This window comes from Lolium perenne, chromosome 6 (genome assembly GCF_019359855.2).
Source record: "Lolium perenne isolate Kyuss_39 chromosome 6, Kyuss_2.0, whole genome shotgun sequence".
Classification (NCBI taxonomy): Eukaryota; Viridiplantae; Streptophyta; class Magnoliopsida; order Poales; family Poaceae; genus Lolium; species Lolium perenne.
This window is the reverse complement of record NC_067249.2, coordinates 212,768,785-212,780,698: the sequence shown is the minus strand read 5'-3', so window position 1 is coordinate 212,780,698 and position 11,914 is coordinate 212,768,785. Positions and strand designations below refer to the sequence as shown.

At 49.9% G+C, this 11,914-nt stretch overlaps 1 protein-coding gene and 1 pseudogene across 1 annotated transcript; one reads left to right on the top strand and one right to left on the bottom strand.

The window, feature by feature from the left end:
* Window positions 1–1,695: 1,695 nt before the first annotated feature.
* Window positions 1,696–7,538, top strand: LOC127306181 (uncharacterized). The gene is made up of 3 exons (XM_051336796.1): window positions 1,696–1,983; window positions 2,063–2,176; window positions 6,481–7,538. The coding sequence occupies exons 1-3, from the start codon at window positions 1,830–1,832 to the stop codon at window positions 6,765–6,767; spliced, it is 555 nt and encodes a 184-aa protein (XP_051192756.1). The 5' UTR covers window positions 1,696–1,829; the 3' UTR covers window positions 6,768–7,538.
* A 160-nt stretch (window positions 7,539–7,698) lies between these two features.
* Window positions 7,699–8,725, bottom strand: LOC127310057 (MACPF domain-containing protein At1g14780-like; annotated as a pseudogene).
* Between the last annotated feature and the right edge of the window lie 3,189 nt (window positions 8,726–11,914).

Sequence of the window (11,914 nt, the reverse complement as noted above, 5' to 3'; positions counted from 1 at the left end):
TGGCGAAAATATAAAATTGGAGATTTTCCCTGACTCTTCGATTCAAGCAAAATCTCGGGGGCTACTGACATAGGCATCCCCAATGGGCCCGCCAAAGATGGTACCCGGGGTTTATTGAAGGCCCATGACTCGAAAAATATGAAGTTCGGAAGCCCAAGATAGAATTAAGGAAAGCTAGAGTTGTATTAGGAAACATAGACTTGTAATCTTGCGGGACGGGTCAGAAACCCTCCCGGACTCTGTAAACTTGTGTATCACGAATCCCTCGGCTCCGCCTCCTATATAAGGGGGAGTCGAGGGACAAAGAAAGCATCGAATCATTGTCTCACAAACCCATAGTTTTCATAATCGTCGAGTACTTTTCGGCTGAAACCTTCGAGATCTACTTGCCCTCTACTTCCAGCAAAACCCTAGTCTACAACTTGTAGGCATTGATAAGTTAATCCCTTGTCAGGTGGTGCATCGTCTACTCTCCGAGGTGAGTCTCCGATTAGTGGTGGTAGCGACGGAGGTGTGGACAACTTTGTTTGAGCCACCGGCCATGGTGGTGATGATGATCTTTTGCAAGGACAAAATATTGATTATGTGATGTAAAACTATGAACCATGCATCATTTATAATCATTTGCAAGTTTGTTTCATGATATGTGTGTTTCATGATTGTGTTTTGGGCTAATATCCATTTGCAAAAATTGTATGTTGCTGTTATTTTAAGGAAATCCTATTTTGAAGGCCGACGCGCAGATCAGTGTCCTTAAACTAACCCTCAAAATAGAATATGCACCGGAGGTTTTGCACCTGCAAATTCGCATTTTCTCAGCCCTCAAACTGGCTTTAAGGGTTACCAGTTTGAAGGCACTAGTGATGCTCTTAGCGTGTGTTTGGTTCATGGACAAATATGTATGGGATGGGATGGATTTTGGGGGATGGGATGGCCCAAATTAGATGATCCCATTTTCTGTTTGGTTTCACGCATCTAAGGTGGATGGGATGGAATAAGTTTAATTAATGATTGATAAGAAAAGATAAGTATGCAATTAATAGAGCGGTTAACCCGTAATTAACAAGCTCCTCACGATGGAGGCCGAACCTAGTGAGGCCACCGCCCGCCTCGGGCCTATCGAGGTTGCCGCCGTCAAGATTGGGTGCGGCGCGGATGTGATTGAGCCCACCGCTCGCTGCGCTGTGGCCGTGCAGGCGCCGTCGACCATGAAGATCGAGCAGGGATCCGCGATGCCCGCGTCGTGGCTGTGCGATCGCCGCCGAGACGTGAAGACGGAGCCAGGTTCCGCGATTGAGCACGCCGTACTAGGATCCACGATTGAGCACGCCAGGGCGGTGACGACGTTCATGGAGATGAGGAAGCTTGAGGCGGTGGGAAGGTAGCCAACCCTGAACGATGGCCGACTCGCAGCTGCATAGTCGGAGCGGTGGCACATCACACCATGGCCCAGTCGGAGCAGCAGTCGGCCTTGGACGGGGTGGTGGCACAACGACGAGCGAAAGGGAGAGATAACTAGGATGCCATCCACAAAATTAGAAAAGGTGGATGAAGAGGTTGGACCGATTTCTCCATCATTTTTACGAAATATTTCCTTAGGTGGATGGTACCATTCCTCCTACTTTACAACCAAACACATGCAAAACAAGGACCATCCCTCTTTTGGTCTAGAACCAAACACACGCCTAGCGTGCCATGGCAGGCCCATCTAAAGCGGGGCCCGGCTTGTGTTGGCCAGCGTTTGCAACCCGCGGTCCTGTGAGTCCTCAGCAGGCGAGCGAAACCCTAGATCCAGTCCTCCGATTCTTTGCCTCTGTTCCATCCTCGCTATGCCCTCCGTCGAATGGAAGCTGGCGGCCGCCGCCTCGCGTGCGGCCGCCGCAGCCGCCGGCTCCTCGCCCGCAGCCCGCTCACACGGTGGAAGCGGCGCCGTCAAGCATCCTCCCTCTCGGTACCACCTCATCGGCGGTCACCCTTCGGCAGGTAACGCGTTGTCGAATTTCTCTTCCTGTACAAAATAATCCACATGAAGTCAGTTGATTTAGATTTGCTTGTCGTACAGCTCCTCGTCCTCCTACCCACCCGGAATTCAACGACGAGGAAGTATACCGACCCTCTGATGAAAGATACACTCACGGTCGCACGCTCCCACCCATCTTCAACAGCGGGCGCTCAGGTTATATTATTTTGTCGCTAGAATATCGGTTTTTCATGATAATGCTGAATGTTTTACATTCATCTGAAACAGCCTGTACGTAGTCAATAGAAACTAGAAAGCCTTTAAGCACCATTGACTCCGTAGAACCGCATAAACTAAATTTGTTATCCTTGGGCCACATAAATTATGTAATGCAATTAAATGAACCCCCATTACTTTACTAGTAAGTTTGCACGTGCACCGCATGTTAAATATTAAAAAAGTTAAAACAATAAAAATTTACAAACAAACAAATAAATATGGTTACCAAAATCTGGTTAATATGTGTTGCTAAGAAAATCATTTGGCAACTTTTACCAATGAAATTAAAATGATTTGAATTAAAGACAGTCATGCTTCCACAATCTCTGTAATCTTTTCTGTTCGGCCGTCTTGGAGATGCCAAGATTCACGGAAGGTGTTTGTTTGTGCCCATGAAAAATATCTTGTATACATGACCATGTTAGAGTCCAGTCATATTTCGAATGAAGTATATATCATTACTCAGTTTCAAATGTAAATCACACCGTAAACTTTGGTATTTTCAGGAATAAATAAAATGTACACAACAACATCTAGTATTTTTGCAGAATAAATGCACTGACATAATTTCCTGAACGTACTTTGCATAAACATAGGTTGGCTGTCCTTGGGGCAAGCGGAAGTGATTTAGGAAGATGGTGGCACACAGTAGTGATTTAGGAAGATGTTAGAAGGGTAACATATGCTTATCAAACGCCGAAAGCTCACATATCAGCCATTTTTATCTAGTTATGATCTTCTCAATCATGGTCTGGCTACATGAGTATGTAAGACAGCAAGCTTGCCATGCTTTACCCCTCGTTGCTATTATGGTTGTGTCAAGTAGTGCTATACCATCATCTAGAATGACCTAGCCCTCGACAAGCTCCTTCAACCAAGCAGAGAGAATAAGTCCTTCCCTCATTTCCATTTTTCAAGGCTACATCCACAGTGGTCGGCGTAGTAACAATGCACGCATCATCATCATAACCATCATCAGGAAGGGGTAGGTTAGAGGCGTCAAAGAACATGATACTATCCCATTCATTATGAAGATCTCACCTGATCAAGCTATATCAATCAAATGGAACCGTGTTGATAAAAAAATTTAGGGGTTTAGTAGTAAGCCATATCCTTGATCCATGAATTCTTTACTTGCACTGACTAAGATGCCTAGAATGTAGTCAAAGAGGAGTAGGACATGCTAATAGGGATTGTCTCCAGCCATGTAAGGCATGGACAGACAATCCTTCACCATGGAGTTTGCTCACGGATCTCTCTTGGTGTCGTCGCCAGCTTGCAGTAGCACATGCTTCGTCAATATAAAGTGTACCACAAAGACAAGCAGGACGCCATTTGCAGAACTGCAGAAGAACCCGCTTGATATGGAGAGGAATCCAACAATCACTTCCTTGTGAGCCTACAAAATTCAGGTGCCATACAGATCTAAAGAGAGCAGAAATCTAGTACCATAGCACACGTATATTTGTAAGAGCATCTCCACTCGTTTGCCCTCCCCACGCCGAAATCCGGGGAAATTTACGTCCGGATTGGACGTAAATTTGGCGTGGGGAGGAGTAGTTTCCCAGCCGCGATCTCAGGCGAAGACGGCGATCTAAATTTGAAAAACGGAAACTTGACAAACTACGGCATAAAACGGTCGAATTTAGACTAAATTTAATGATATTTACTATATAGAGGGCGAAGTTCGTACATAGAGACCGAATTCGACTATATTTCGAATTCGGCTAGGGGAATACAACTTTAAATATGAAAACACGACGCTCTACATGCCGAAATGGCGGTAGAACACCGTGTAGTCGCCGCCATCGTCGTCGGAGCTGTCATCGTCGAACTGTGGCGGCGCCGAAGCCGCCTCGCTGCTGCCTTGGCCGGCGTCTCCCCACCGGCCGCTGGTGCGAGGCGGGGACGGCGATGGCTTGTACAGCTCGTCGTCGGAGGCTTCGAGGTCGATGACGGGGACGACGGTGCCGGATGGAGGAGTCGCAGGCCGCCGGAAGCGAGCGGCGTCCTGGAGGTGCCTCGCCTGCCGCTCCGCTTCCTCCTTCTCCCACTGCTCCCTCGACCAAGGGCAGGCCTGTTCGAGCGGCATGGCGTTGTCGGCGGGTACGAGGTCCTGGAGGGACCTCGCGATGACGGCTTCGAGGATGGCGGCGTCCTCGGCGCTTGCTTCCTCCTCGACCTTCACTTTCGCCGGTTTGCGCTTCCGCTAGCCGGAGGTGTCGTGGTCGCGCTTGGGGCGGCGCCGTCCTTGTGCCGTCGCTGGTTCGCGGATGACGATGCCGCCGCCGCCGCGCGTGCGGTGGCTCGGCGGGGAACCCGGCTCCTTTTTCACCGGCGCCAAGGATGGCGCCGACCTGGAGATTGACCTCGCCGCCGAACTGGCAGCCATACGCCGTGGCTGCCAGTTGTTTCCCCGTTGGCGGCTGTTCGATGCCCTCGATGGAGGGGGCATCGTGAGCCTCGGCGAGTTGCCGCCCTCGATGTGCTCGAGGACGTTGTGGAGCGTCCTATCCGGCGCGCTCCACCAACGCCGGCGACCCGCGGCGTTGTTGCGCGTAGGACGCCAGTTCGCGCTTGCACCGCCGTAGGAAGAACGAATTCCACCGAGTGTAGTTCTCGGGGTGGTGGCGCGGGTCGGCGCGTTCTTCCTCCGTCATCTCCATGCGCGCCTCCTCGATGGCGACGTCGAGGGCGTGGCCCTGGGGCGGCGGCGGGATTGGCACGCCACCAGCGCTAAGCCGCCGCCGGGGGGCCTCGTGTCCGGCGGGCAGGGGTACCCCGCCTGGTGGAGGAGGTGCCCCTCCCACGTGTGGAGAGATCGGCGGGGGAACCCGTTGTTGGATGCGCCGTCGTCGTCGTAGAACGCCATCGTTGGAGGTGGAGGTGGAGGGTGAGTGGACGGAGAATGGAGGAAGAGTGGAGCAGGGGCGTCGCGGCGAGCGGCGGCTTTAAATAGGCGCGGCGGGCGCGGCGGAAGCTGGCGATTAATGCCGCGTGGAAGACGATGCGACGACATTAACTCGCCGCGTGGAAGCTACGCGGCCGGCGAATGCTGACCGGCGGCAGGCTTTTACAGCGCGCGGAAGACGATGCGATGAGGACGACGATCGGTGTCTCTCGCCGACAAGTTGGGGCCACCAGACGCGCGGGAAGTTTCCTCGCCGTTTCACGCGTTTTCGTTTCGTTCGGAGTCCCCGAGCGCTCCCCGGGGGGGCCGGGGATGGCGTGGGATCGCCGGATGAATTTAGGCCCAAATCCGGACGAAAACGAGGAACCGGGGGCGCGACTGGGCCGAATTTCGCCATCCGGATGGAAAAAACGTCGTTCGGGGGCCTCGTCGGGGAGACGAGTGGGATGCTCTAAGAGCATCTCTAGTGACATATTAGGCATCAGTGGCGAACACAAGAATTCGTTGAAGTCTCGACTTGCCGTGCGGCAATTAAGTATTTTTTAACCTTTGACCTTTTATTCATCACGTGAACAGTATTTTCGAAGGATATGATGAACCTTTTGTTCCTACCCGCTAACATCAATGCGAAACAACTGTGAGCTACTGTTCATAGCGAATCCCTCCACTCTCAGCCATTAGATTTTGCAGTCCAACGGTTAGGATTCATGCTCTATATACAATTCAAAACTGGTACACTATATAGGAGTATAGATATAGATTAATTTGAACCAAGTATTTTATACAAAGTAAAAAACTGATTTGAGAAACATGCTTGGGAGTCTGTGGGTAGGCCAATGATCAGATTGTTCATCCAGCAGGATTATCCTTGTTAGCTCAAAATATAGCTATATGGGTTGTGCAAGAATGTAGTAAGACTACACCAGTATGACCTGCCTGAATAATGTTGTTAGAAGTTCAGTTTCATTGATTAAACTTGGCAATGAAATCCCTGTTAGAGAAATCCCTTGGAATAGGTCAGCTAGGAGCAGTTTAGGAGGTTAAGCTATACTGGAACTTGTTGAATGGGTCCAGTTTGGTGGCTGACTGGTTTCAGTCATAGCCCAGCTAGTAGGTTTTCTTCTCATACATTCTAACTAATAATGGTAGTTAACTAGATAAATATGCACCAATTATAGTGCAATGATAACAGTTACGTATATCTTGATGCAGATAGAAGTCCATTGTTGCACCCAATTTATTGTTTGCACTTAGTTTGAACTGCAGTACAGAAATATGTTTATATAATACTGTTTACTAATAAAGTAACAATATGACTTTGCCATGATAGTTGGATCCCTCTTCAATTCTGACATGAGGTCAGACAAAAAAGGGATGCTCTTTGGAAAGAAAGACCTTGAGTCTGAGGAAACCTTGTGGGCCTTGTACAATCGGTGGTTGAGCTACTTCAATGTGGCACGTGGCAGTGTGGAGAAGAGCTATCGGTTCAAGATATTTAAGGAGAAAGTTGATTTGGTCTGTAAACTCAAAAGTGAGGATTTGCAACTCAACCATCTCTGCGATGTTCGCGTCGATGAGCTCTGTCCTCCAAAGCGTTTCCGTCGCCGTGACCAGTGAGGATCTCCATGAATTCTGCAGGATCTGGCAAGTTGGAATTCTGCTCCAAATTTCAGTGATGTCTTTATTACTAGGATGCAGGTCTATGAGGTACTTTGTTGGGAATAACGTTGCATACCCTTGTCAAACTTGTGTTTGTGAAAAAAATGCTAAGGGCATGGCCAATGGTATGCCCCAACTTACTTCCCGAACAATCCACCTAGGTTCGGATGCCACCGTGTAGGCTAAAATGTGGTTCGGGTGGAGAAGTAGCTGCCTGCAGAGGAGGCGGGATCCTCATGTAAAAGTAAGCAAAAAAGCATGTGAGAGATGGAAAAAGCGGGAGTGAGAAGAGAAAAGCTGGAAGAAGAGTGGACTGGTGTGGGTCACCGTGTGTTGTATGCTCACATCACGAGGTTACTGGTGCGTTGGGCAGAGGTAAAACTAAGCGATAGCCTCATGGGCTTGTGCTGATGTGGCTGCACTGGAGCGACCACTTTATGCTTCTTCCTCTGTGCATGCCCTAAGCTGCTTGATTTGTGGTATTACTCTACGCGTTTGTAAGCTAACGGTAAAGTGGGAGTTATGATAATGCATGTGTCCTATACTGCTCGTTTGGCCACCTGCCAAACCAGATTTCTGCTTTCAAAGGTAGTGGTGTTGGTTCAGAACTGCATGAGCAAATGTAATTGTCGTATTTGCTATAATGTTATAACTATGGTGTGATCTATAACCACACTTCGTGCTATTTGTTTTCTCTTGGCAATAAGATGACTACATATTTCACCCTAATCCTGTGCTTGACAGGTGCTGCAGTAGCTTGATTGTTTGTCCAGGACGAATGAATCTTTTTCTTGCACTGCCCAAACAGTGCCTATGGTTTTCATTTACACTCGTTGCACAGCAACATTTACAGGATCAAACAAAAATCAAAACTTCAAAACGGTGTGTTAATTACAGTAGTCAGTTAGCATTTGGCAGCAGAAGAACTGTACAGAAACTCTGGAACTGTAGTCAAGAGGCCGAGGCGAGCAGGGAGAACTTGACGTCCAGGGAGATCTTGCCCCGAGCCTCGCGCCGGTGATGAGCCAGTAGCCGGGGCTGTCCTGCGGGCCCATGGTCACCTGCGACGTGTCCACGAACTTTTTTTTTTTTTTTTGAGACCCCTCGATCTGTGTTACAGCTGTAGCATCTGAACTTATGCACTAACTCAACACCACACTCACATCACACACACGCACACCACTAGTGCACAAGCTAGACTCTAGAACTATACACACAGCACACATAATTTGGGTGTCCCTAGGAGCTAGTAGTTGTGGCACATATGTGTGGAGGGGATTTTATTCTGGGGCAGAGCCCCCCGCTGAGACACCAGAAAATCGTCCCTCATGGGAATCGATCTCGGGCGGGCAGGCTGGCCACTGCCAAGCCTAGCCACCGCGCTAGCCGCGCGTCCTCTCACGTGTCCACGAACTTGAGCAGCTTCTGCGCGCCCACGGGCATGGGGGTTGAGCACCACCGGCGGCGGACATGGCTACTTTCGCCCCTCCTTGACGCCAGCGCTTCCTGAGCCCGACGATGAAGAAGACCCAGAGAATGGCATGGACAGGAAGCTGGACGACTTCCCCGACGTTCTCGCCGTGGTGCGCGTCCATCTAGACTGCACGACGGCGTAGCCAGGGACCTCGGAGTAGAGCAGCCGGAGGTGCAGCACGGTGGTGGAGTCGTGCGCCTTGACGTGGAGCTGCGCGCCGGTGACTATGTACGCTGCGGCGTCGGTGGTCGGACTGGTGCCACCGGCGGTCGTACTTGACGGGCGCAGTGCATACGTGCGCGTACATCCGCCACTGCACCGGCTCGTCGGTGGTCGTCGTCCGAGACCATCTCAGAGCCTCGCCACGACGGCGGCCTGTTGCTGGACCGCTGGACGGCGGCGATGAACGTCGGGGTGGCCGACAGGTGCTCCACGTGGATGCCGAGCCACACACGATGTTGTCACTTTATTAGTCACGGTAATCTTGAATTCATGGAGGATTGTCGATAGTAAAGCAAAGCTTGTGTACCGGTTGTTTTTCTTGCCCTCGAGGTGCAGCCTCATCCCCGTGAGCGGCAACATGGGTACAATCACCTGCATTTACATTTGTACATTTAGTCACACAACTTTATCCCGTAAATCCACTGAAATCATATAATAACCGCCCCAAAACTCCGAAAAAAGTACACAGCTTCAACAAATTCTCCACCCGAACTGTGAGTACACGATTTGCACGACCGATGGGAGTAAAAACTCTATTCGCGCGGGGGAGATGACGCGCTGAAAATTCTGAGTCTCCTCCCCATGTTCTCTTCTTCTGCGCAGCCTCTCTACGCTGCCGCACCGCAGTTGCCGCCTTCCGCCATATATTTCGACCGCATCTCCCATGACCTCGTCGCCTGTGAGTTTCCGCTCTCCGTTGCACTAGGCTTAGATCGAACAGCTCGGGCGGACCCCTGTTTCGACCGCGGCGGCAGAATCCGATGGCGGCCACCATGGATGTGCCACGGAGGCCCGCTTCGGTGGCGCGATCGACCTAGACCACCGGATGCGACTCCGCTAGAACTCCTCTGGTTGCCCGGCGCCCTCTCTCCTCTCGAATCGACCGCATCGAGCCCGCCACAACAACTCATCGATTTTGACCTAGGATTTAGTTCTCCGAACTCCGTTCAATGGCTTTGGGAAATTCCTCGACGTCCAATGCATACAATCTACACTACCTAGCATTCCTGGTCACCCTCTCTTCTCGCTCATCGTCATCAGTCTTTGTGTATCTTTCTTGTTTGAAGATCGAAGATACAAATAACCGAACACTCGGATCATGACCTTGGCAGACATCCGGATGGCTTCAATCTTTGTATCTTCGCCAATGTGAAGATAGTGGTCGATACAATTTGCTAGGATGCCATATGCAATCACCCTATGAAAGCATGGCATGGGAAACATTGTGGTAAAAGCCAAGATGCCATCATTGTGGCTGGAATCACACAATGACATCAATGTCTTGCATAGATCCTATTTGTTTGCTAGATTAGCTATGGGAGATGCTCCTGCTTGCAACTACACCGTCAATGGATATGACTACACCATGGGTTATTATCTTGTCGATGACATCTACCCAGCTTGGGCAACATTTGTGAAAACTATCCAAAACCCTCAAACAAAGAAACAAGCTCATTTTACCAAGGCACAAGAAGCATGCCGACAGGACATTGAAAGAGGTTTTGGGTTTTTGCAATCTAGGTTTGCCATTGTCCGGATCTAGCTTGTTTTTTTGGACAAGAACACCCTCAACAACATCATGAAATATTGTGCTTCACAACATAATCATCGAAGATGAGAGAGGTTTAGATTTGGAGTTCTTCTTTAATAATGTTGGTACCCGTGTGCAACCACAAAGAAACCTTGATCACATTCAAGTTTTCTTGACACGCATCAGTAGATTGAAGATGCAACCACTCATACCCAGCTCAACCTTGATCTCATCGAGCACATGGCAGAAACTGATGTTTCATTCGTTTCATTTAATTTCATTACATTTTCATTACTTGGAATCGTTTGTGTGTACGATGAACAATTATTTCTCCCCGGAACAATTCGTTATTTATTTCATTATTTGATTTGAACATTTACTGTAATGTGATCTAAAGACTATTATAATTTGAATGATTATTGTGTGCAGTGATTTTTACAAATCAGTTGTTAAATTGTCGAAAGTATCGGATTCCAAGTATATAATTTAGGTTTGGCGTGTGCTGGCCCCGATCAGATCCCGTTTAGGCGGATCAGATCACATATAGCGGAACTGTAAAAGAGGAATAGTGTAAGGGTATATTGCCCCTATGTGTGATTTTGGTAATCAATGACAATCCCTATGGACTAATGTTTTCATTGAGTTTATATGAAGGAATATTCCATAGGTACTACTTGCTCTCCATGTGTTGGATTCAAGTATGGATGTCATGAAGATAAAGTTATACCTTGTGTATTGGCATCAAGATCATCGGTATGAAGATATATATGTGAGTATACACGAAGCGACAATGATCAAGTGAGGCATTCCGGCTTGTGTGGAGCTTGAAGTGTTATCATCAAGATCAAGCGGGATGCGCAAGGCAAAGGTATGACCTTGATAGGTTTTCCTTTTACCGGTCTCGAGGTGGTTGTTGGGAGACCGGATTATAGGATAGATAGCCGCACTATCAAGAGGGGCTTTCGGTTGGGTAACTTGATCACATCGTCTTAGGGAGCTCAATCCTTTGCATTCTTTGCACATTCTTATTGCTTCTTGGTATTTCTCGTGTGAGGTTCTTGAGCTTGTTGCTAGCTTTACAACAAGCCCAAGTTCATCGAAAACGGAGTTCACATGCATCTTCTATTGCGTTTTCGAGGTTGGGTGATTTTACCGGTTATTCATGATATAAGGTTCTACCTTTTATATTCATGATAAAATCCCCTCCTACAGATTCTTGGGTTTTCACTTTCTATAAGATAGCATTTGTTGTTATCTTCCAAACAAAATTGGTTTCATGCGATTCGGAGTTCGGGAGCAATAGTTATTAAAGAAAAAGGAAAAGGAGAAAAGAATAAAAGGAAAAAGAAAAAGAAGGGGCCAGCCGACCGGCCGGTCTGACGGACCGGCAACCGGCCCACCCGGTCCGAAACCGGATCCGGCGCTGGTGCCATCCGGCCCGTGTCCGGGGGCCTCGGCCCTTGGCCGGTTGCGAGCCGGTCCCACGGCCGGCTGCCGGCGCGCCTCCGGCCCGGCCGGGTTCTGGCCGGCCGCCTCCCTACCGGGGCCGCCTTCCCCGCGCAGCCCACCTCGCGCCGCCTCCACCCGGCCTGCTGCCGCCTCCTCCGGGCCGCTCCGCCCGCGCGCCCACCCGGCGCGGCCAGCACCCCCGCGCGGCTGTCGCTATCCGCCGCGCGCTGCTGCCCGGCCGGGCTTTTCGCCTCCACGAGGCCCACTCGCCCCATCCGGTTCTTTGGGCCGGTCCGGCCGACTCTTGGCCACCTGGCCGGCTCTTTGCTCAGTCGGCCGGCCTGGTGACCGGCTGGGCCGTTTTCTGGCTAGTTTTTCTGCCCGTTTTTCTTGTCTTTTCCCCCCCAACAGTTTTATTTGCTCCTAGCT

Bases quoted from the DNA above. Each gene is read 5' to 3' on its own strand.
- LOC127306181 (XM_051336796.1), top strand. From the start codon at position 1,830: ATGCCCTCCGTCGAATGGAAGCTGGCGGCCGCCGCCTCGCGTGCGGCC. The intron at 1,984-2,062 runs GTAACGCGTTGT...CTTGTCGTACAG, and splicing joins CGGCGGTCACCCTTCGGCAG to CTCCTCGTCCTCCTACCCAC. The intron at 2,177-6,480 runs GTTATATTATTT...TTGCCATGATAG, and splicing joins CTTCAACAGCGGGCGCTCAG to TTGGATCCCTCTTCAATTCT.